The 26,632-nt window shown below is 37.0% G+C and overlaps 1 protein-coding gene and 1 long non-coding RNA gene across 5 annotated transcripts in view; one reads left to right on the top strand and one right to left on the bottom strand.

The window, feature by feature from the left end:
* Positions 1–9,640, top strand: part of LOC134652806 (calpain-7-like) — a 119,138-nt gene extending 109,498 nt beyond the window's left edge. Inside the window, exons 8-16 of the mRNA XM_063507976.1 lie at positions 287–433; positions 1,256–1,375; positions 1,557–1,661; positions 1,902–2,146; positions 2,618–2,820; positions 5,302–5,507; positions 7,523–7,596; positions 8,276–8,434; positions 9,437–9,640. Coding sequence (XP_063364046.1) covers positions 287–433; positions 1,256–1,375; positions 1,557–1,661; positions 1,902–2,146; positions 2,618–2,820; positions 5,302–5,507; positions 7,523–7,596; positions 8,276–8,434; positions 9,437–9,581 — 1,404 coding nt within the window. The 3' untranslated portion in view covers positions 9,582–9,640. The remainder of the gene's footprint in view (positions 1–286; positions 434–1,255; positions 1,376–1,556; positions 1,662–1,901; positions 2,147–2,617; positions 2,821–5,301; positions 5,508–7,522; positions 7,597–8,275; positions 8,435–9,436) is intronic.
* LOC134652869 (uncharacterized) overlaps positions 1–26,632 on the bottom strand; it is a 224,572-nt gene that overhangs the window by 9,261 nt on the left and 188,679 nt on the right. The gene's annotated exons all lie outside the window — the stretch shown is intronic.

Raw genomic sequence — 26,632 nt, forward strand, 5'->3', positions numbered from 1 at the left:
TCGTTAATTGTTAATAATAATGAAATTATCTAATGTGGCATGGTCAATACTAATAATTTATTTCAAAATTTTACCGCAAAAAGTGCCCCATTTGCAACCTCAAGCGAAGAATTTTCTAATGCTATTTTTTGAGTACATATATTGTTAATATTAGGCCTTATCTCGACAGATTTCGACTTGGAAAAATTTAGAAGCGGAGAGTCAATCTCCCATACAAATTTTGATTTTCACGCCTTATTCTGACAGTTTGGTTTACCAGTACGCCTAATATTGTTTTTTTTTTCAGATTATTATCGACGATCGATTACCATACAGCCGGTACGGCCGCCTGTTATGTTCGTACTCAAGCAATAAGAACGAATTCTGGGTGTCGCTACTTGAGAAGGCGTATATGAAGGTCATGGGTGGGTATGACTTCCCTGGCTCCAATAGTGTGAGTACATATTTATCATACCTACTAATATATAACGTTGAAAGTTTTTACATTTGGATTTTTGCCAGCAGAAACGTTGCACATGAGTTTATTTATAAGAATATTAGGATAGGTACCTATAAAATAAGAGCACCAGAAATTGATTACGGCTATATTTATAAACATATTAGCGGTTGTCTATGAAAATTGGTTAATGCTAAAAAAATTTGGACATGACACAAAAAATGAGACTTTCGTGACCCAAGAAACAACGAGTATTGTAGATTTATTTTTGTTTTTATTACCAAACTTAGGATGTTATGCTGTTGTAAGGATTTCTTCACTGCGAATTTCCGTGTGACAGTTAAGTTAGGTACTAATTACATTATTCCTCAAGTCAAGAGTGACCCAAGATACATTGCAAAGCGCTTCCCATAGCGCCCATTGCATTGTACGCTTTCATTTAATCAAGTAGGTATGTATTGCTAGCTTGTATCAGCTATTTATTTATTTAAGCTTTATTGCACACTATAAAATTATTAAATTGTACAACGGGACTTAATCGCGTAGGTATGTTTTAAGATTTACCTCCGACATTTCGAGGACGGCGTTGTCCCCGTGGTCTCGGAGAATACATACGCGATTAAGTCCCGTTGTACAATTTAATAATGTGTAAAAATCGTGAAAGTTTAAATCACTATAAAATTGTACAAAAGGAACACTTAATGCCACTTAAGGCCTCCTCTACCAGTCAAACATTAGTTGGGTCAAACAGAAACTTAAAATTCGTGTTCGTGTTTGCTTGATGTTCTTGGATAACACAATGAGTTATATTTTTCACAGAATATAGATCTGCACGCACTGACCGGCTGGATTCCGGAGCGGTGTGCGATCCGCAGCGAGTCGGATTTCAACAGCGACGCCCTCTATGAGACCATACGGACAAGACTGCAGCGGGGCGAGGTACCTAAGATTCCAGAATTTTGTTATTTCCCAACGATTTTGACCTTGACTCAACGTGACTAATGACATAAATGATTTTAAAAGTAATTTTTTACGCTTTTCGCTGCCAGTCGGACAGCTGCTAAAAACGAATTTAAACTTGACGGTCGTTCTAATAGCAAGTATATTTTAATTTGCTTAGGTACTGGTGACAGCGGCCACAGGCACTTTAAGTGACGCGGACGCCGAACGCACGGGGCTTGTGCCCGCACATGCGTACGCCGTACTAGATGTCAGACTCGCTAATGTAAGTATGTATAGGTCTACCTACTCTTATTTCTTTCACGATTAAACACCACAACACAAATATTTTTGGTATTTATATTATGCTGTAACTCAAGAGTGACTCAAGAGACAACTTAGGACTTTTATTTCGATGTGTTAATTGCTGTTTGTAAGTCATACAATGGTTTTTTACAAAGCTTTTTGTTTCTGTCCCCTGAGTCACTATATTACAAATGTAAAAAGAAACAATTCAAAATTCCAGGGTGTGAAACTCCTAAAACTCAAAAACCCCTGGTCCCACCTCCGCTGGCGTGGCAACTACTCGGAGCTCGACACCCACCACTGGACTCACGACTTAAGATCTCAACTCAACTACGACCCTGACAGCGCGGCTCAATATGATAACGGGGTGTTTTGGATAGACTATGCGAGCATATTGAACTTTTTCGACGTGTTTTATCTGAATTGGAACCCGGATATGTTCCAGTACACGTATTGCATACATCAGTAAGTATTTTACCACATAAACGTCGAATTGGTACAATACAATCATGATTTCAAAATGTGACCCAAGAGACGTAATTAACCAGGTCCATAAAATATACAAAATATTGATTCACCAATAAGCTCTTACTATAAACTTCTGAGACCTAATCACCATTGACACCATTGTAAGTACCTATTTCACCACATTAAAAGTCTGTTTGGTGCAATGGTCCCTTAATACCAAGCTAAATTTTTATTTGGTGCAATTAAACCATAGTTCCAAAGTGTGACCCAGGAGACGTAATCATGACAAAATAGTTGATTCACTCAATTACTAATTTTTACAGTACACTACTAGGAATGTGATAGTGCAGATCAATATGACAATAGGATGTTTTGGACAGACTTCGCAATATTGTCATTTTTCGAATATCAATCTAATCTAATCGAAAAACGTTTTTTTTTTAATTTAAAGTTGGTGACCTTTTCCAGAAAATGGGACGCCGGCAATGGTCCAGTGAAAGACGCATACAACATCGGAGAGAACCCTCAATTCTCTCTCCACGTGCAAGGCAAGGGGGCCGTGTGGTTGTTGCTAACCCGCCACATCACGCAGATCGACGATTTTAGGGACAATAAGGAGTACATCACGTTGTTGGTGTATAAGAATAATGGGAAACGAGTTTATTATCCATGTAAGTACTAACTGAAAAAAACAAAAAGTTGACCTCCTCATACAAACGTTGAAAACATAAAGGTAAAGGTGGTGGTATTTTTGATATCAGCGCCATCTATTAGTATTACTGTGAAACTTCTTAAGGAAGCGTGGCTGAGGACAGTTACATTATCAGGACGGCCGAGTGTAGGGTATTATTTTTTGAGACTTATTTGTTAATTCATGCAACGTTTTGAATATCAAGATTATCAAGTTACCGCGTTACCATTAAGGGCAATTTAGGGTGTTGTCCCACTCCATGTGACCGGTTTTTTAAGAAGTTTTTGAAGGTTTTTGAAGAAGTGAAACATCTTAAGCGGCGCTGTGCACTTTTTGAGGTGGGGAAAAAATGTTAAACTCGAGACAGCGTAAGACGGACACGTGACCTGATCGAAAAACTGTTACTTCAATGTCATTGAGGAGTTACTAATGTGTTGCAGAAAGTTTTTTGGCATATATTTGTATTGCATAATGTTACTTGGCAGAAATGTCGTTTGGCAGAATTACTTTTCGCATAGTATCATTTAGCATACAATCACTTCGCAGAGTTTTATAATCCAGAACCACATTTTGGCATACTGTTGATGATCATAATAGTATTTTAAACGAATATTGATTTCGCAGATAAATGTATTGCATACTATTTTGGTGGCATAAAGCTACCAAGTTTAATTAAAGGTGATGTTATAATGGTTTTAATTGACTTACCAATGTGCTGCAGTACCTAGTATGCTCTAATATAATCTGTTTTTGTGGCAGTTGATCTTACTTTTCTGGTAGCCGTTCGGTTTTGTAGGAGGTCGCAGCTCTAACCTAATCTAACCTATTTTTCTGACAGCCATTCGTTTTTGTAGGAGGTCGCACCTCTAACCTAACCTAACCTATTTTTCTGACAGCCATTCGTTTTTGTAGGAGGTCGCAATTCTAACATAACCTAACCTTCTTTTCTGGCACACGTCCAATTTTGTTGGGGTCGCAATTCTTACTTAACTTAACCCACTTTTCTGCTGGCAGAAAATATCATTATGCCATAATAAGAGTATGCTGCAGGATGGTTATGGTACATAAAATTCTGCAAAATGAAAGTGGGCAACAGTAATCTTCTGCTTAATGATATGCTGCAAAATGTATTGTATGCGTAGTAAATAGTAATGCCAAGTAATAGTTATGCAAAATTATCATTCGACTAAAAGTGTTTCTGCGATACATGTTATGCGAAATGTGTTTCTGACAAAAAATATTATGCCAGATGAGGGGAACCCGTCATTGAGTTTTTATTTATTGATTTAAATGCCATCTGGTGAGTTTCGCTCTTTCTGGTATTAATATAACTCGAGTACAATAGGTGATGTGCTTAGGGGTTTCAAGTAATGCGACAAAATAACGCTAGATGGCGTTAACCTCAATTATACATAGTGCTGCAGACATTTTGCAGTAGTGATTGAGTTTTCACTTCTGCCGGCACTCCCTGAGTGCAACATGTTATTTTTTTTATTAAATAATAATTATTATTATTTTTATTTTTATTCAAGCAACATGGCTCATAAGGCTGTGAAACATAAAAAATTAAAATTACAATTAAAATTAAAATTAAAATACAAAATTGCTTAATTTAAGGTTACCTACTAAAATATAAGGTGTATTCGGGTATTTCCGAATGACGAATAGTGGCGGATAATTCCGAAAGCCGACTCTTACTACAACGGAATATGAGTGATTTTACAATGATTTTCGGGATTACCCGATTTCCGGAATTACCCGAATAAACCTTAATTGATTTGAGGGAAACATGTCAAAAAATAAAATATTAAAAGCGGCCAAGTGCGAGTCGGACTCGCCCATGAAGGGTTCCGTATTTAGGCGATTTATGACGTATTAAAAAAAAACTACTTACTAGATCTCGTTCAAACCAGTTTTCGGTGGAAGTTTACATGGTAATGTACATCATATATTTTTTTTAGTTTTATCATTCTCTTATTTTAGAGGTTACAGGGGGGGGGGACACACATTTTACCACTTTGGAAGTGTCTCTCGCGCAAACTATTCAGTTTAGAAAAAAATGATATTAGAAACCTCAATATTATTTTTGAAGACCTATCCATAGATACCCCACACGTATGGGTTTGATGAAAAAAATTTTTTTGAGTTTCAGTTCGAAGTATGGGGAACCCCAAAAATTTATTGTTTTTTTTCTATTTTTGTCTGAAAATCTTAATGCGGTTCACAGAATACATCTACTTACCAAGTTTCAACAGTATAGTTCTTATAGTTTCGGAGACAAGTGGCTGTGACATACGGACGGACAGACAGACGGACAGACAGACAGACAGACATGACGAATCTATAAGGGTTCCGTTTTTTGCCATTTGGCTACGGAACCCTAATAATAACAATTAAAATATAATTAAACAATGATTTAAATAATAATATGTCAAAAGGATATTATTATATGTTATATCAGACGACCCTCCCCCCCACATCGACGGCGTCCGCATCAACAGCCCCCACTACCTGTGCAAGATCATCGTGGGCGACGCCAGCGCGGACAGATACACGCTGGTCGTCTCGCAGTACGAGAAATCGCGGACGATATACTACACGCTGCGGGCGTACGCGACGTGTCCCATCTCGATGGAAAAGTTGGAGAGCTATCGGCATACTAAAACAGTAAGCGCTTGCACCATCCCACTAAGTTAATAATCAATTACGCAAGTAATCAGCGGGATTGATTACAGTAATTTAGATCCCATCAAAAACATGTAAAAAGGTCCAAGTCTCGCAACGCTTTTACTACAAAAAAGTGTTGAGATGTAATGTGAAACCAAGTCGGTTATTTTAATCAGTGCCAGGGGGTGTTAAAACCGTATCAATAAGATATCTTTAATTTGTAATACGTATAATGACTTGGCCATCGCACGGCTGCATAATGACAAAAGGATCATCGTCACCTATTCAAAATAATTCTAATTGAACATAACGCTAGCGCTAATTGCAGTTTGAGCATTACACATATTTACGAGTACGGCACGAGTAAAGCATTATGTGCGATTGCCAAGTCATTATATGTATTACAAATTAAATATATCTTATTGATACGGTTTTATGTGATTATAGCTTACTGGATGACGAAAATTTCTGCGTTCTGTTCTTATCCAGAGGTTCTCAAATAGGGGCCTGGAAATGCGGCGAAATGGTTCCAGTAAAGTATGGTACGGCAGTGTTTGCTTCGCGCTCGACAGTTTACCAAAGGAATCGATTACTAAAAGGAATCATGATTACTGTAATGTAATGTGTACTTGAATTCCAAAAGGGATCGATTACGCCCAACTCTGCCACTAACCCGGTGTTAACAGGTTAAATCATTAACCCAGTGTCAAATTGTACTGGTAACTGCAGTAAGTCCAGGTTTAACCGGTTAATCCCGGGTTAGATTCGCTTAGTGCCACTTGCACCATCCCCCGGGGTTAACTGGTTAAACCGTTTATCCAGTGTCAAATTGTACTGGTAACCATAGTAACTCCAGTTTTAACCGGTTAACGCCGGGTTAGTGAATGGTGCAAGTGGCCTTTAGAAATCTTAGAATTGCAAAACGTTCTATGGCAAAATGACTTCAAAAATTGATATTTTGAAGACAGAGAAGTCTTTAAAATATATAATTATGTTCTCAGCAGCTCGAACAAGGGTACTTTGCTACTTAAAAACAGTGATCAAAATCGCATTTTGCTCACTGAGTGAGACAAAATGAGCAAAATGCGATTTTGCTCAGTTTTTAAGTAGCAAAGTACCCTTGTTCGAGCTGCTGAGGTGAAAACTTAATTGTTGGTATATCTTAAGAAAACATGAGTGAATAGGTAAGTGATGAAGAAGGAATACATTTTTCGGGTTCTCTAATATATGTTCTCACTGCTGAGGTGAAAAGTTTTGTGAACTACACGAGATCAAAGTTATTTACATCTCGTGCGCTTTTGAGTCCCTTACTACGCTCAAGATTCTAAAGTATAGTATAGTAATAGTATAGAATCTTTCGCTTGCACGGGACTCAAAATAAGCACTCGAAGAAATATCAAACTTTGATCTCTTATTTATTTATTTTTTTTCATTTATTTTTCAAAGGTACATACATAACAATTTTTATAGTTCCTCGCCAAACTGCTTAACATGCAGTTTGTTGGCGAGACAGCGCTCATTTTTACAGTTTTATGCACCTACTTTTTAGTTGCTATCATGCTATGCTTATTGCTTACCCTAAAATTAACATTAAAGTTATTCTCAGAAAATAGATACACTTTCCTTTTACAAAACATAATTTTACAAAAAGATATAGGTACTGTGTGCAAAAACAACAAATCTGATATTAATAACAATATTAACAATAATAGGTTAGGTTTTTTATAATGTGTTTATATGTATTTTTTTATTGTTTTATATTTTACTTTTATACTCATATTATAAAAACCCTAACTTAAGACACAAAATAAAAAAGAAAGCATAATACACAGTGACTGAAGTCAAGGTAACTTATGTAAAAGTGTTTTTTTTAATTTGTTCTTTGCTTCCATTAAGCTATATTTCTTATCCTCTCTTAACCATTCTATTTCATTGTATATTTTTGGGACCAAAAATTTATCTGTTCTTCTACCATAATAGTACAAATAACTATTTTAATTAGTATAAAATTTCAGATCTCAGGCGAGTGGGTGGGGCGGAGCGCCGGCGGTTGTGAGAACCATCGTGACACGTATAAGAATAACCCTAAGTAAGACTTTTCTTCACATTTAATTCTTATGTCGTGGGATACTTATTCTTAAAAGTTTGGCACCATGCAAAATTAGCTGCATAAAGTTCAACATGGCGGGGGCAGCTGTCATTTCATAGAAAACTGTGGAATTTTTCATACACGCAAATTTTAAGAAATTACGATGAAGTGTACTGACGGTTTAGGTATTGAAACCGGCATTATGGCTTTTCAATTCAATAAACGAACTTTAGTGCAGGGGGGCAATTTAGACTGCGGGTTAATTTAAACTACTTAATCGAAATATCTTCCATGTTTTACATTATTAACTAGAGTCTCACCCAACACATCTTTTTCGCTATCTGGACATATTTGGCACTCTAGTTAATAATGTAAAACATGGAAGATATTTCGATTAGTTTAAACTAGCGACCCGCCCCGGCTTCGCACGGGTTAACAAATTATACATAAACCTTCCTCCTGAATCACTCTTATCTATTAAAAAAAACCGCATCAAAATCCGGTGTGTAGTTTTAAAGGTCTAAGCATACATACGGACAGACAGCGGGAAGCGACTTTGTTTTATACTATGTTAGTGATTACCCCGCAGTCTCAATTGCCCCCTGCATTGTAAGCCTCTGGAATCTCACTGATAATCTGTACATTTTTTTTTGTTAATAATAATCTATTGTGTTGCCAGGATCTACATAACCGTGCCAGAGAGCAGAGTGCCGTGCCGTGTGGTGGCGCAGCTAAAGGGCCCCAAGCAGTTCCAGATGGGCATGGACGCGAGGGTCGAGTCCATCTGTGACCCCAACGTTACAGCACCCTTTGTTAAAGAGTCCTCCGGCGCTTATAGGTAAGAAAGAAAGAAATCGACAATTGGTCTACAAACTCAAAACTCAAAATAAAAAAAAGAATATGGAATAAACTAATAATGTAGATGTGCGAAAAGTTGCGAAAAGCAAAATATGTTTAGGAAAAAACCGCCTTTAAACTACCGGCTACGTTTTTTAAATTGTAAATGATAGGATTTGACCAGTGAGGTTTCTACTTATCATAGTTACGGCGTTGGTGAAATTTTTCGTGTGTTTTTAAATACTTTTTTCTTATGCGCTGTATTAATGTGGTCTCTCGGCTAACAACAAGAAATTGTTAAAAACCCCTTTCTAAATTTGTTAATGCGTTGGCTGGGTCTGAACTTCTGAAGTCATGATTCTCAAGCATTTTTGAAGTGAAAACTTCTTTAGCGACGCTGTGCACTTTTTGAGGTGGGGAAAAAATGTTAAACTCGAGACAGCGCGCAGCGTAAGACGATCACGTGACCGTAAGATTTAGATGGCCACTCATTTAGATTGCATTGTAACAGTTTTTCATGTAATGTCATTGAGTTTTTCTTTATTGATTTAAATGCCATCTAGTGAGTTTCGCTCTAACTGGTATTAATATAACTCGAGTACTAACAGTGATGTGCTTAGGGGTTTCAAGTAATTAACGCTAACGCTAGATGGCATTAACCTCATTATACATAGTGCATTTTGCACTAGTCATTGAGTTTTCACTTCTGCCGGCACTCCCTGAGTGCAACCCGTTGTTTTTTTTTGTGTGCCTGCCTGCCTTGGCTTTTTGTCTGGGTCTTAAGAAGTATTTTTTCTTGATTTTTTTTACACTAGTTGGTAATGGAATTTACTTTATTCTAAAAAGTTTTGGTCTTAAATCTTCTCGGTCTTATTTATTTTTAACCGACTTCCAAATCTAAAAGGAGGAGGTTATCAATTCGGTTGTATGTTTTTTTTATTTTTATTTTTTTTATTTTGTGTTGAAAAGTCTTGTTTTTGGTATAAACTGCGTTTGTCTACAGATCCGGCTTCGTAGTGTTAGAGCTACCCGTCCTCCCGGCGGGCCGGTACGTCATAACGCCGTCGACCTACTACCCGGGGCAGGAGGGGCCCTTCATCCTGGAGCTCAAGTCCACCATAGAGCTCGCGTGCGAGGCGCGCGGCTAGGCGCGGTGGAGCAGGGCGAAGACTGACAATGCTATGTATTAATATTAATACACTGAGAAATATTTAACCGGTTAACCGGTTAAACTTGGAGCTACCATGGTTACCAGTACAATTTGACACTGAGTTAACTGTTTAACCGGTTAACCCCAGGTTAATAGGATGGTGCGTGGCACTAACCCGAGTTTAACCGGTTAAACCTGGAGTTACCATGGTTACCAGTACAATTTGAAATAGAGTTAACGGTTTAACCGGTTACCTCGGATTAGTGAGATGGTGCAAGTGGCACTAAGCTAATCTAACCCGAGTTTAAACGGTTATTATACATGGAGTTACTATTATACATGGAGTTACCATGGTTAACAGTACAATTTGACACTGAGTTAACAGTTTAACCGGTTAACCCCGGGTTAATGGGATGGTGCAAGTGGCACTAACCCGAGTTTAACCGGTTACACCTGGAGCTACCATGGTTAACAGTACAATTTGAAACTGAGTTTACGGTTTAACCGGTTAACCCCGGGTTAGTGGGATGGTGCAAGTAGCACTAAGCTAATCTAGCCTGAGTTTAACCGGTTAAACCTGGAGTTACCATGGTTACCAGTACAATTTAACACTGAGTTAACGGTTTAACCGGTTAACCCCGGGTTAATGGAATGGTGCAAGTGGCACTAACCCGAGTTAAACCGGTTAAACCTGGAGCTACCATGGTTAACAGTACAATTTGACACTTAGTTAACGGTTTAACCGGTTAACCCCGGGTTAGTAGGATGGTGCAAGTGGCGCTAAGAGTCTTGAAAATAAAATTGCAGCGCAGGGCTGCTGCAGAACGTTTTGCTGCCAAGTTGAATGTCCATGATTTTTCTTGCAGCATCGATGTTGTAATTGGAATATTACCTTAACTGGCGACAGTGGTTACATTACAAGGATTCTTGTCATTGGTCAAATTTGAATCGAGATATTACACTTATATCAAAGAGAATTTGAAATAGAGGCGGAGTGTCAAAGTATATTATGTAACCACAATATTTACTAGAGATGCCCCGAATAGTGGTTTTGGCCGAATACCGAATACCGAATATTCGGCCACTCTCTCGGCGGAATACCGAATATTCGGCGACCGAATATTCGGCATGAGATGCGAACATTGCGAGTCACAATTATTATGAAAACTATTCGCCAACAAAGCACAACGTTTGCTAAGATATATTTTTTGTAAAACCGAACTAATGAATGTAGTTAGAGTCAATCAAATTAGACCCATGATAAAAATAAAATATTTCATAATCAACAAATGCTTAAAAAAGGGTCTTCCTATTTAACAACTTTCCAATAATACATTTTAAATATTAAATATACCTAATTTTTGGTATTTTTTTGTGTAATTTTTCTTTTTAGGTAGGGACAAAAGATATTCGGTATTCGGCCGAATAGTAGGCAACATTCGGCCGAGTACCGAATATTCGGCAAAGCGGCCGAATAGGCCGAATACCGAATAGTTGCCGAATATTCGTGGCATCTCTAGTATTTACTGCCATCTTCGACAGACTATTAAAACTTTTAGCCATTTGACTTCGATCCTTATTCACTCATTCGATATTAGACCATAAGCCACGCATTTAAGGTTGTTTTTGTCCTTGCTTCTCTTCATACCGCCTAGTCGCATTTTCACACGTCTGTTACCTACTGCACTCTGTGATATGACACTTTAAGCAACACTGTGTTCGAATAATTCCAAAATCGCGTGTCATCTGTGTGTTATCTGTGGAATGTGGATCGTGAATGACAGCCATCATCTTATTGTTTACATTCTGAATCGTTTCTATTTCAAGAGAAATTTCTGCTGTCACCATTAAATACCAAGATTATGCATGACCTCAAGCAAAGCTAAGGTGCCTACAATGTACATTCATGCTCGTTGACGGTAAACATTACTAAAATTTGAGGTTATCATGAAGGGCGGAAAAATAAACACGTCTTGGTTCGGTGTACATTGCTGCTTTTCTTAGCGCAATTCTGCTCTTTGAGTGTTACATGGTGTTACCCTACTTTAATTTGCAGTACATTGCTACTGACAAGATTTGCTTGACGCACTATAAGATTTATTACAGTATTTTTCAAACAGCATGGGTACAGTGACAGATGTCATCTCAGTACTATTTTGCGTTTTAAGGGGCCCACTGATTACCAGTCCGCGCGACGATATCGACCTGTCAGTTGTTCGGAACTGTCAACTTTTTGTTCTAACTGACAGGCCGATATCGTCCGGCGACCTGTTAATCAGTGGGCGGGCCCCTTTAAATTTATACATTCTATGGAGATGACATCTGTCACCGTACCCATGCTGCTTGAAAAATACTTTAAAGTATCATATTATGCATCTAAGTTTGGTATTGGTTTTCGTTGCTAGATTGCTACATTAATTGTAAGTATTGTAACATGAAGAAAAAAGAGCTAGTAGAAGTTGTATCAGTGATTGTATGGCGGCGTCTACGTTCGTATGACTTTTATATCACGCAAATTAATAGCAAATTTAAATCTAAAATCTTTGCAATGTTTAAATTATTACTGAAATTCAATTTTGTTGGTTTATTTTAGTTTTCATTTTGTAACAGAAATAATGACAGAAAAGATAGTTTTTTTAATGAATCTCTAAAACAGTCTTTATTACAAGTAATTACCTAATTACATTTTAGATGACGAAATTTGAATCTGTATCTTAAAATAAGTATATAAATCTAATAATTGGATTTTTTTTCTTGCGTTTTGTGTGATATTTTGTAGTTTGTAAGCATCACATTCAATGAAGTTGTAAAAAAGATTTTTATAAAGATCGTTAATAAATATTTTCATACATAATATTTTGTTTTATTTTTTTATCGACAAATAATATCATGCTGTAATCACAGAATATATAATAGTACTAGGTACAGAAGATTCACTCTAACAAAACGCGTCTATTACGACAGATATGACCGCTAGGTGACGCAAGCGCGAGCAGGCGTCCGTTCCGTAAGTAGCGGTGCGCGGCAACTACTATGGATAGACACCAAAATTGGTGTGGGCCGCATGTATTTGTAGCGACGCGACGAAATCGCGGAGTGAGCCACGCCTGCCTATATCTAAATCGATGAATAACGAATAACCTTGATAGGCTTCCAGAGGAAAATCATACAGGCGTAGAAGGAAAAGCGGCTTTCACACCCCATGAAACTTACAAATACTTCATCTCATACTTCTCCTTTATAAACTATCATATTCCACGCCATTTTCTACACTATAGAAAACTAAAAATGGGTTGTGTATTAAAAATTGCATACACATTGACTCATTTTCACGGCACTCAAGTGTACGGGCTGACGGTAACCAAATCCACACGTAATCTTAGATCAAATACTCGTTTGCATAATTCCGACGTGCGATATTGAACTTTATGGCGTTTGTAATAAAGAAGTTTGAGTTTAATATGCGACCCTTTCGCTTATCGTTGTGTGGAGTGAGTGGCGTAAGCTAAAGGAAGTAGCGGAATATAATAATGTAAGTACTTATTTGTTTAGAACAAACACTTTGCTTAGATGACACTAACACCAAAAGTGATGGGTCAGCTCTCGGTCACCTGCTCTATATGCAATTTAGGGCCACTTGCACCATCCCACTAACCCGGGGTTAACGGGTTAAACCTGGAGTCACCATGGTTACCAGTACAATTTGACACTGAGTTAACGGGTTAACCGTTTAACCCCTTAGTGGAATGGTGCAAGTGGTGGCGCTTAAATACAAGGTTGATCGGTACGAGTACCTAATCAGAGTTGGGCATTAATCGATTAACTTTTTATTCGAATAATTATTCGAAAAAAAAAGTTAATCGTCAAATTTTAATCGCGATTAATTTAATCGCGCTTAATTTAGTTGACCTAACATACGATTGAAATTGAATTAATCTGCATATTAATTAGGTAACCTAATGCGGTGCCGGTAAATGACAAATGCGTTATCTTTTTAGTATCGACGTGATAATGGCGGCCATAATAAGCCTTCTGAGACCCTTTCAAACAAAACTACAATGTTAAAATTGAAATTAAACCTTAAAAAGCAGTCTAAACTTATGACAGTAGGGCACTGCCCCATATCGCATAGAGTCTGTGCGGAATAATCGGAATATAAGTATATGGCCCCATATATTCCACGACTCTTCTCTTTCTGAACAGAATCTAATAGCTGTACCTAACAGATATAAAAACTTATTCAATTGTTTATTTTTTATCTCCGCGCATAACTCCTCAAAATAAACTGCAGTGAAGTTTTTAATCGTTTGCGAAATACCTTGAATCTCCCGCTACCTCCTATACTTTAGCCAGACCAGAGTAAATGTTTTATAAGGGTGTGCATCAAAATTTAATTCCGCAGCGATGTACGAGTAGCCGGCGGCAGTTTTTGCCGTCGCGAGAACGTTTGATATAAGTCTTGTGTGTTTGTTTGTATTAACTTGACCTTTGCTAAGCTAAGCTACCATTGGGAGTGCTAGCGTTGCGTGTTTTTTAGCATTGTTTTTCCTTTGTAGAGGATTTCTTTATAAACATTTGCAGAATAAGATTAATTTGATTCAGACGAATCAATTACCGTAGCCCATGGACACCTGCAACACCAGGGGCCCGTTTCTTAAAAGCTTGTAACTTGTAATACAAGCGGATGTCACTTTTTGACAGCTTTTGTTAGAAAGTGACTTCCACTTGTATTACAAGTTACAAGCTTTTGAGAAACGGGCCCCAGAGATCCGCTCTTTTCTTGAAGGTTTTAGGTCGCATTGTTCCGGTACCTAGAATATTCTGTGCTTAATTTGGCTCAACAATGGTGATAATGTATTGCGTGGTCCCGGGTCCATACAATTGTACCTATACGGAATTCCTTCTCAGTAAAGACTTCAGCCACAGATTACTTGCCTACTCGATAAAACATAACCCTAGTAGCATTTTCGTTGGGGCCTACGGTGCCAACGGTAGGGAAAACGTTGGGATGAGGTTCGTTCCGTAGCCAACATAAAAATTTGTATTGGCCCACCATCGCATTTACCAACATTAGCTGTGGCACTGATGCCCAACAATGGGCCTTTATGTATTTTGGTACCGTTGGCTAAACAACGATAATATTCGTTGGCCCAATGATGACATATATCGCATTTACCAACATTGGCTGTGGCACTGATGCCCAACAATGGGCCTTTGTGTATTTTGCTACCGTTCGCTAAACAACGATAACATTCGTTGGCCCAATGGTGCCAAATATCGCATTTACCAACATTGGCTGTAGCACTGATGCCCAACAATGGGCTTTTGTGTATTTTGGTAACGTTGGCTAATCAACGATATCATCCAATGGCCCAATGATGACAAATATCGCATTTACCAACATTGGCTGTGGCACTGATGCCCAACAATGGGCCTTTGTGTATTTTGGTAACGTTGGCTAATCAACGATGTCATCCATTGGCCCAATGGTGCCAAATATCGCATTTACCGACATTGGCTGTGGCACTGATGCCCAACAATGGGCCTTTGTGTATTTTGGTAACGTTGGCTAATCAACGATATTATCCATTGGCCCAATGGTGCCAAATATCGCATTTACCGACATTGGCTGTGGCACTGATGCCCAACAATGGGCCTTTGTGTATTTTGGTACTTCACAGTTTGACTTAATTCACCAATAGATGGCGTTAGTAGTAGCGATTTTGGAAATTTATTATGGTTATTTTTAATGGCAATTAACACTAAAATATTTGTAAAATTATTTGGAATAACATGGAATAAAGTCACAATTTAGCTATTTGTTGTTAAAGAAAATTAATTACCAAATAAGTCAAAAGATGGCACTTTGTTCCCAACGCGTACTTTCTACAACGCGTTGTTAAGATTTTTCTGGGTTTACTATAGGGTCCGAGGAACAATAGGTCGTCAGTTCAAAATTCAAATCAAGCAGTGAGTGTTATATACAGTGTGTAGTAGTAGTAGTAAATAGTAAATAAAGTGGTGGTATTATACAGTGTGGTGTTATTTTTGGACCTCGTACAGTCACCAGCATAAATAAATGACTATGGGCAGCCGTGCAAAAATATCTGATGCTCCATTGGAGGCATAAGTATATGACGACACTACCTCGGTAAAAATATGTGATCCTTTGTGACCAGCAAAAATATCGTTAGTCCGTATCCGCATAAATATCGGATCGGGTCGCTTAAAAATATTTGATTACTGATAAAATTCAAAATTATGTGATTACTCTCATCTGGAATAAATATCTCTCCACTGTAAAAGCAAATACATCGGATGGACGACAGACCGCCTATTTATCTGACACGTTGGAAAATCACAAATATGTTATCGACCTTTAAAAACGAACCATACATGTTTGGTATAGAGCCATAAATTGTATAAAGTGATTTGACAATTCACGAAAAGAGTGCCGACTTGTCATTGTATATGTCTGTCTCACATTATATTCTATAGTCCGTCAACCAAATCTTGTCAGTAGCAATGTAAAGCAAACTAAAGTAGGGCAACACTCAAAGAGCAGTATTGCGCTAAGAAAAGCAGCAATGTACATCGAACCAACAGATTTTGTTTTCCGCTGAGCGCGCCCTGCGTACGTCAATTCAAATTGTCACTCGCGGTTTATTGAAAAAAATTGAAACATGGACGGACAATTTAAAAGCGATGTTAAAACAATGTTAATCAAAATGATGAACAAATTTGAAGATATCAAAAACAACTGCTTATATTCTCTTTTTTCCCTATCTATGTCTTCTAAGTTTACTAAAATAAAATCATATCAAAATGCAGATAATTAGATTGTGCATATATTTGTTATTTACAATATAATATGCCACTTGTTAATGTAAATTAGTGTACTGTTCTGGATGAATATGACATACCTGTGTAATTTTTTTGATTGGTATATATTGTACAATATACATATTAAAAATAAAACAACTGATATTTGGGTGTTTATTTAATTTAAAGGTAAATAAGATAAGGGTCACTTTTCGACTTGGTTGCGTTGTACACGTACATAAACCGCCATAGGTAAGTATTGTCTGAAAAGATACTACGTACTACAAACGCCTTATATTGGGCAAGATTTAATCCTGCAACAAACATGTATGGATTAGGTAGATATTGCGAAAGAACGGCGATATAATCAAGGCTCTTAATAGTGTTTAAAAGGTTTACCTTTGTAAATAGTCACAACCTGGTCACAACTGATTGCTGAAAATATTAGACATGTGGGCCTATAGACGGTTTCCAGGACACAATTTATGGTCTTGTTGGATAGATTTAGGCATACGTTTTAATTTTATTTATGCCTTTTAACCCTAAAACAAAAAAACTGAACATAATCTTAAAAGTTCGAAAGAGTTCTTCCAATACTTGTCATAACCTCAATTTTTAGTAATGTTTACCATCAACGAGCATGATTGTACATTGTAGGCCCCTTAGCTTTGCTTATTCTTATTTAATGTATTGGTATTTAATGGTGACAGCAGAAATATCTCTTGAAACAGAAACGATTCAGAATGAAAACCAAATGAAAACAAATAAGGTGACGGCTGTCATTCACGATCCACATTCCACAGATAAAACACAGATGACACGCGTTTTGGAATTATTTGAACACAGTGTTGCTAGCCCGCGATTTTTCAAATTTGCCGCCTTTTACTACTGACAAGATTTGGTTGACGGACTTTATCATCGATTTGACGGAATAAACTGGATATAATTTTGAATTGTAACGTATTGCAATCATGAATCTAGTATATAACTGGATCTGGCATGAGGGGTGCGGGAAATGACAAAACGGGATAGTCTTATGTATCTTTCAGTAGGAGTAGCAGCGAAAGCGCTATTATTGTTTGTCCTTGTCAGTCTCACAGGTTGACCTTTTCATCATTCTTTTTTATGTAAGAAGGAGGTTTATTACACATTGTCTATTAAAAGTCTACCTGAATTATGTCACAATTTAAAATTGCAAATGAAATATGTGAGACAGACATATGCAATGACAAGTCTGCACTCTTTTCGTGAATTGTCAAATCACTTCAAACAATGTAAGGCTCTATGCTATCCAGGTATGGTTCGTTTTTGCCGATTGATGACATATTTCATAATTTCGTGTCAGATATATAGGCGGTCCGTCTGCCATCCGATGTATTTGCATTCACATTGGAGAGATATTTATGTCAGATGAGAGTAATCGCATAATTTTGATTTTTATGAGTAATCAAATATTTTTAAGCGATCCGATCCGATATTTATGCGGATACAGAGTAACGATGTTTTTGCCGGCCACAAAGCATCACATATTTTTACCGAGGTAGTGTCGTCATATACTTATGCCTCCAATGGAGCATCAGATATTTTTGCACGGCTGCCCACAGTCATATATTTTTGCTGGTGACTGTACAACGAAAAAAATGCCCCTTTTTATTTATTTTTCAGTTGGCCATACAGCAAGCCATACGGCCAAATCTAACAATTAACCAACCATGTGTATAGGCCCAACCACGGCCCAACCAAAACCACCACCGTTGAATAATTGTATGATTTATTTAGGCCCAACGAAAAAATTACTCTTATGGCCCTCTGTTGGGAATCTTCGGGAGGGCCTTTGTCGAGGGCCCTCCAGCAAATCGTACGGCCAAATATAACGGTTGTCCAACTATACGTAAACAAAGGCCCAACCAAATCCCTACAAGAAAATGCTATTAGGGAACGCAACGGCCCTGCCCTCCTACACAATAACTAATACTACAACAACTACAATAACTAATTTTAACTAATTTTGAAATCTCATTCGATTGTGTGTCACATTGAGAACAAGGTAGGTATACAATTAAATGACATTTTAATATGAGTTATTGCACTTATCGTTAGGAGGGCAGGGCCTCCTAGCCTAGTTAGTGGTTACCCTGTCTACAATGCTGGAGGTGCTGGGATCCAATTCTGGTAAAGGTATTTAAGTATTTGTGTGTTTATCACAGATATTTTGTTATGGTAAGAAAAAAAAAACAACCCCCTTTTTTTTTCATATGCGACATATTCCAAATTTATATGTAATAGCCTATGTCATCAGTACCACGATTCTGACGAATTCAACGACACCTCTTATGTCAAAAACCGTCTAAACGTTTGGGCTGTAGGGCGTGCCAATTGGTCATATCGTGAATCTTGTCGCAATTCAGGAAGGTTTATTATTGCGCTGTAGCCGCGCGCGTCTGTTGACGTCCTTGGCGGTCAAAGGGGTTAAGAATCAGAGTCTATGTTAGGAAGTCTGCGTGTAGTGAGTATTCCTAGTTCGCACACCGCAGACAATATTAAGTTTAACTGTGTTTGCGGTCAACACCGGAACTATATTAACGGTGCTGCCCAACGTAACTCTACAAGCACTTAAATCGTATTCAATCCAATTTATTTAGGTATTCGAAGGCAATAATAAGATGCTGTTTAAAATACAAGTACCTATTGATAATTTTGCTCCCAAACTTTGATGTTATTTCTACTCAGTATCACGAGCTCTTTTGATCTCTATCTGTTATAGTTTTGATATTATATCAGATTTATATATCCAAAACCAAAACAGAATTTAAAGGAATATAAAAGTACTACTTAATTAAAATAGGTACCAATTCAATACACCCCGCTTTTAACGCACGTGGAATAGATGCCTAGTGCAATTCCGTAAATGGCAAATTGTTAACATTCCTCCTTGGTATTAACACGTAGAATATTCGACCTCTATTTGGACCCTCAGGCTATGCATAATTATGCAAGTATACACTGTGACCAGCAGCTGGTCGTCAGATACAAATGCGGTAATTAAAAAAAAACCTTAGCGAGCGATACAAAATTACAACTTGGAACTGACCACTTATCATTATCACATATACTTAATTGTTGCCATATAAAAAATAAAAATAATTACATTTTTTGTGATACGTCTGTCATTGCAGGGTGCTACTGATAATGTTAAAAATATGTGTAAATACAAACAGGGGTGAAAATAGACAAATCAGTTACAATTATAACTGCCATAACAATTACAATTAGCCTAATTAGCCAATTCGAACGTACACTAATATTAGAAATAATCAGAATGACATTAATTCATTCATTAGCCTGCTGGATACATTGTTCCTACTCAATAGCCGTATTAAAATACCTAGCTTAAAACACGATGCTTTTTGCCTGTCAATAACCTTAATTATCATAACAATGTAAATAATGTCAAACACTATATACCAAACAAACTCGTAGCATATAACGACCCTGTTTATCCCAATAGGCCGGATAAAATTTAAATGTACATAATTTGGCAACAAATGTTAAGGTCGGTCGTAAAATGTGTTTCCATGTTTTGATCGCTCCGCCCCTGAGCCCGATTCTGATTTAACAATTTGTTACGGTATTGATTTAATTTTGATACTAGTTTGAACATCGCTAAAGGTGATTGGTGCATGCGAAATAAACTGAAAGTCGTGCGTGAGATGCGCGCCAATCAACAAGACCAACGTCAAGATATTTAATGACATATCTTTAACTAGCGACCCACCCCGGCTTCGCACGATCATTCTCTTGCCCTTGTCCCATTTACTTGGGGTCGTCGCAGCATGTCTTCTTCTTCCATACCTCTCTGTCACCCGTCATCTCATCATTCACTTGCGTTCGTTTCATATCATCTCTCACACAGTCCACCCACCTTTTCCTCGGTTTCCCTCTCCTTGTACTTCCCTCCACATTCATTCGTAATACCTTTCTCGTCACATGACTTTCATCCCTCCGCATCACATGTCCGTACCAGGCTAGGCGGTTTGCCCTTACTTTTTCTGTTAGTAGGTATAGATAAACAACACTAAACTACCCAAAATGAAATTATATTACGGTAGACAAGTTCATGTAATTTAATATAAATACTACTGTCAAGGTCGTGTCAAAACCAGTTAAAAATCATAATAAATGTAGTTAGAATCGACCTCCATGTTTTGACCGCTCCGCCCCTGTTTTATTTGCCATAAAACCGTAGCATAGTAGATAATAGTGGAATCACTTGGGTAATTAAAGAGATGGTTTAATGTTGACGAGAGCCATCCTTTATTGCCTGCTACAGAGGAGTCATACTAATTCTATATGTGAACCTGATTTTTGTTATATTTTTTAAATTACCTATTTACGAATCTTATTTTTTTGCAGAACACTACTCAACGATGTTAATAGAATATCACTTTTTTTTATTAATTGATAATATGCAACGTTACAAAACTATATCTTAAAATTTTTGTGAAAATCCCACGAAAATTTAAAAATTTCCTTAATTTAGGCAAATTACAATGTAAAAAAAATTACTCTTGGCGGCTCTAACTAAAACCCCAAAATATTATTACCTACAATATTCGCGGGACTTATCTTTATTAATAAACAGTTGAATAAAATATGAAACGTGCACTAAGAAACTAAGGTATTACTGAACCGCAATTAAAAAGGGATTGAGATAGCTGTCAATCCATATTGATTTAGACGTAAGTATGGAAATCTGTTATTTCTATTCCCTTTCTGATCGCGGCATGATAATACCTACCGGTGTTCAATGTTGTATCATGTTCTTAGTTTTCTGCTATTTAAATTCCAAAGGTTGTCTGGATGAAATCTCTTCGTCTCGTCGTCTTTTTAGCGATAAGAACGCCTGTTTTTACCATTTTTTTACTGTAGATATTTTATTTTAATTTTACGGTGTACAATAAAGAATATTACTTACTATTAAGGTTAACTTGCTACAACTCAAGTCTTTCCTAGTGTTTCTTGTATATTAAGATTAAAAGCGAAGTACAATGTCACAGTTCACACACTAAATTAAAATAGCTCTGTTAGTCCTGAACCTTTACACTCAAGCAAATTTCATCCTTTTTCTTGCGGAGATAAGATCGAATTCGTAAAGCATAGAGAACTGAGTTTATTAAGTTACCGGGTTATTTCTATTTCATTACAAATGCTTGCAGAGTATACTCGTACATAGTTCAGATGGAGGTTGTCGAGAATGTATATTATATCCATATCATCTATAGGGGCCGTGCACGTATTTGAATTTCTTTGTGTGCTAATGAAAACGATTCGAATACATTTTTCTATAAGTACATCATTCCGAATCCAATGAGGTATCACACGTATTTTTTGGAGTAGTATCACTATTTTTCACCATTTTGAACTTGTCATCTAGACTTATACATGATAACAAGCACACACACACAACACACACATACACAACACACTTTTACGTAATTATCTTTTTCTACTCCAGCACTTAAATGTGTCAATTAAATGACTGACAGTGATATCTAAAGCAATGTCATTTGAATGCTTTGTCTATAGGCTCATAAGATGACTGCTAGCAGTCATCTTATGAGTATAATACAACTGCTTTATTTTTTTTAAAGATACAAGTTCCGATCATCTTGATTGAAAGAGGTATGTTTTCATTTACAATAATAACTCTTTTTTTTTTAAAATAATAACTCAATTTTTTTAAAATAATAACTCTTTTTTTTTAATAATAACTCTTTTTTTTAATAATAATTCTTTTTTTTTTAATAATAATTCTTTTTTTTTTTAATAATATATTTTTTTTTTTTTTTGCTGCAGCTGTCATAGAAAAAGTAATGTATGCAACAGCTCATAATTAACCCTTATTATATCACTGTTGCATAAACTACTATAGCAGTAGGTATAATAAATAATAGTACTAGTGAATACTTATAAATGTATAAACAGATGAGTATATAGTTGATACTGGTTTAAGTGCAATGTGATATTTCTATCATCCTTGTTAAACTATAAAAATTGTTGCCATAAATGTTGCATTGTATAGGTACGTATAGTACATATGTAAGCGATCAGACCTTCGGTATAATATTTTTAACTTTGTATACTTCACAACCAACCTGCATTGCTAGAAGTAGCGGTGGTTTATTCCCTGATCCCTATAATACAGGTTTACCTAGTTTAGGGCTCAGGACACTATTCCTAGGCTGTCTAACAATAGAATACTTACTCCTAAAAAATGTAATACGCTTCTACTATGTAATAAGCTGCATTTTTGATGCCTAAATAAATCATTTTTCATTTTCATTGGACAAATATCTACTACTAATACTAAAGATTAAGAAGGAACTTAACTTACTGAAGAATGAATGAACTCGCCCAAAACATGGAGTCGCCCTTGGTCGCGCAACCAAGCAGAACCCAGCGCCAGATTAAGTGGGAACTTACACGTTGCATGCAGAAAGGTGAAGCCAGCGTAATCCCGCTTTAGACGAACTGACCTTAGTTGGGAATAGCCTAGACTTTACACAGCTTAGGTCAATGGAGTCATTAAAATTAAAAATGGTCTAAAATGGATTAAATTTTGGTGACTTCCCAATACTTCGGAGCAGTTACGAGCACCATTTGCATGGATTAACTGACATGGAACACTCCATGTTCTATTTGTTGTGTACCCACAAGCTGTAATGATCTAACTTCTTTTTGGATTATTTGTTCAGTTTTAGATACACTTTTTGTTGTATAACTCCGGCCAGAAAAGTTATTAATTTATTATTTACCGCTCTTTCCCGTGCTATTTAGCTCTAAATGGCTACCGACCCGTCCACTGTCCATCAAAGTCATTATTAATTAAAATTTGCTGGTATGAAAAGTTTGACAGATCTCTATGGATACCTATACATGTATTTGGGCATTATTTGAGCGCCTATTTATTTGTATTGAATTTCAAGGCTATAATTTATTAAATATGAACTGACTTTTCTGAACTCTGTTGTCTGTAACGGCCAGTCCAGAGAATTTGCGAACGTAGTTCGCCGGAGTAAGTATCCAGTAACAACGGTCGTATTTTAGAAATTACTTCACCTGCACACGGATATACGGTTTAATCTGTTGTCTTAACATCGTGCATGTATTTAAATAACATTATCTTTTGCCTTAAAGTTTTGCCAAGAGGTCGAATCTTGAGAATATTTGACAAAACGTACAAAGTTCAGAGCTTTTTAGGTCTTGAATGTCTTAGTGACGAGTACCTCTATTATGTAATTAATTTTTGACAGGTCTATAAAAGAAAATCCAAAGCAAAGAAAGCGCAAATGAAAGGCGAAAAAAGTTTCTGCAAGAAAATCAACGTGTTTAAAATGTCAGGACAAATAAATAAACGTAAGTTGGTGGACAAAATAATAGGTACCAGTAGTAGAAGTAGGTAGCATTAGCTCGTCGGTAATCTGGTTAAAATATGCCACAGAATGAAATCGCGTCTAGACGAACTATTTCGCTTGTGTAAGCAATTTAGCTTAGTAAAACAAACTGTCTGACCTAGTGCCTATTTCTAAAGCGTAGTTTATGACTTTAACCCGTGCAAAGACAGGTCGGATCGCTAGTATTAAATAAGGGTTAATTAATAAGTAGTAGACATTGTAGTGTGTATAAAAAAAGTTGCGAATTACCTAGGTACCTATCTGAAAACTTATCTCAACTATATATTTTATAGGCGTAGAACTATAATTTATATCCAAATAACAATGATATTATATAACCATAGATAGGTTACTCATACTTGAGGAGCACAAAAAATACTTCCATATTTATTTCTGTACCTACGAAGAAATCTGTTATTTTTGATTAATTTTCTCATTCCATCCATCTTTGTCACACTCATTGTTAAACATAAGGTCGTCTCTTTCTCTTTCGGTGGAGCTCGTTAGCACATGCACATTTCTCGCTTGTCCAGCCACGACTAAAGGCAACTTGTCCAATTTGTCACATGGTAAGCGCTTCAATTTTGGAACGCCTATAATATAACCTATCTTGAGTTATAAATCATTGCCAAATAACTAGTTCTTCTTCAATTATTGAGTCTTAATACATATCTAATGCCTATTTTTTTCACGTATTTCCCAAGTTTGTTTCCATTACATCTATTTAACACTCTTCTCACGCTCTCCAGAAAAACTAATATCAAAACAAGCGAAAACATGATACAAATTATCTTAATATTAAAACCTCTGGCACAATAAATGAAAGCTTGAAGAAGCACAGTTTTATTTACCGCCACTTACAAATGCTTTGTGTAATGACAACTTTATTCCAACGTTTTAAAGTAACATTTTGAACAGCATGATAAAAACAACGGTATATTTAAATTGGTGAAGTGCTGTAACTAGCCACTTTGCAAATCAACACCTAAATATCGGCCCATTACACTCGCAAGATCGTATCTAATTCGCGCTATCATTCTAAATTAAAACATATGTCTTTGAGTTAAGGTTGTAAATAGATTAATCGTTTTAATTGAATTTTGTGTTTACGAAGGTTGTGTCTGGATATATTAGGCCCTTTTTCGTCGGCTCTGGCGGAAGAGTGATGGCTCATTTGGATGTGACGTGGACTGGTAAACGGAAGGCCCGCGTTCAAATCCCGGCGCCAATAACTTTTTCTAAATTGGTTCACGTCGGATCGGGGTGGTTTGATAATAAAATAACTTTACAGTACATATGGGGCTACTTTTCCGCACTAGTGCGTAAAATAGCACTTTTCGTGCGTATGTCGAAACTTTAAAGTGCCATATGTACTATAAAACGTTGTTCGATACACGTGCGAATAAGTAATTCGTAACTCGTGTCGATTTAAAACACTCCCTTCGGTCGTGTTTTAATTTATCGCCACTCGTTTCGAATTTCCTCTTTTCCGCACTTGTATCGTAAATAACTATTTAACGACTGTGGGCTTAGTTTCTGTATAATTTGGTCGTTTGACACATATTATCAGTTTGAAGGCTTGAGCTAGCCATCGCCCGTTGTAATGTACGATACCTATATAATGGCTCCTCTACACGATGGGCCAGTACCGGCCACTCCAAGGGACGCATTTATGCGTTAGAGGGAGCAAGTGATATTGCTATCTCATTCTACCGCATGGCTGCGTCCCTTGCAGTGGCCGGCGCTGGCCCATCGTGTAGAGGAGCCATAACTCTTATTATATCGCACGCAGGTCACATCTTACAATTAGGTAGAGGAGGGGTGAGTGCCTTTTATAGGATACGATACCAATTTGATAGCTAATGGCTCCTCTACACGATGGGCCAACGCCGGCCACTCCAAGGGACGCAGCCATGCGGTAGAATGAGATAGAAATATCACTTGCTCCCTCTAACGCATAAATGCGTCCCTTGGAGTGGCCGGCGCTGGGCCATCGTGTAGAGGAGCCATAACGGTGGACTGTATGATGGGATGAGATGATGGAAACACTTATTAAAGAAAATACATAACAATATTTTAACAGTGTAAAAGGCAGACTGACTGTCATCTATAATATAGAATAAAAAGTATAAAAATTAAACATAGAAAAGAGGTCGCAAACCGAACCTAAGTCTTGAAGAGCTAGGGCGTCACCTGCAGGAAAGGGTCTTCGACCCTGGCGCAAAGGTTGTCCAACGCGGTTCAACACGGAATCGCAGCAAGCGTGATGCGCGCCTTTGCGTCGGGAGCGATTCGCGGTGGGTAGTTCGAAAAGTTAAGTAAATTTTAAACCTACTTAGGTTTAGTCTTATTTATAGTTCAGTTTAGTTATAGATAACCAGTCGTATTTGCAGTACAAACCCTTGAATTGTATTGTACTGAGTGATTTAAGAAAAAAATGTAATGACAAACTATTTGAGCAATTCAAGGATTATATAATAGATAAGTTTTCTAATAGGTATTTCTAATAAACATTAATAGATTAATTACATTATCCAAGCTTTTTCTTCAGCCACAAAATCGCTACGACAACGTTGCGTCACAGGCATGCCACATAATTATGACGTCATGTGTCATCGGACACAAATGACGCGTGCGATATTCGCCACTCCATCACAGTTCCGGAGAAACGATATCATAATCTTACAGATCGAGTGTCAAAAGTATAGAAGCGACTTGGTTGTTTAGATTTTCATAATTATTAAATAGAGTATGTGCGGAAAGACAAGAGTCA

This window comes from Cydia amplana, chromosome 12, assembly GCF_948474715.1.
Source record: "Cydia amplana chromosome 12, ilCydAmpl1.1, whole genome shotgun sequence".
NCBI classification, from domain to species: domain Eukaryota; kingdom Metazoa; phylum Arthropoda; class Insecta; order Lepidoptera; family Tortricidae; genus Cydia; species Cydia amplana.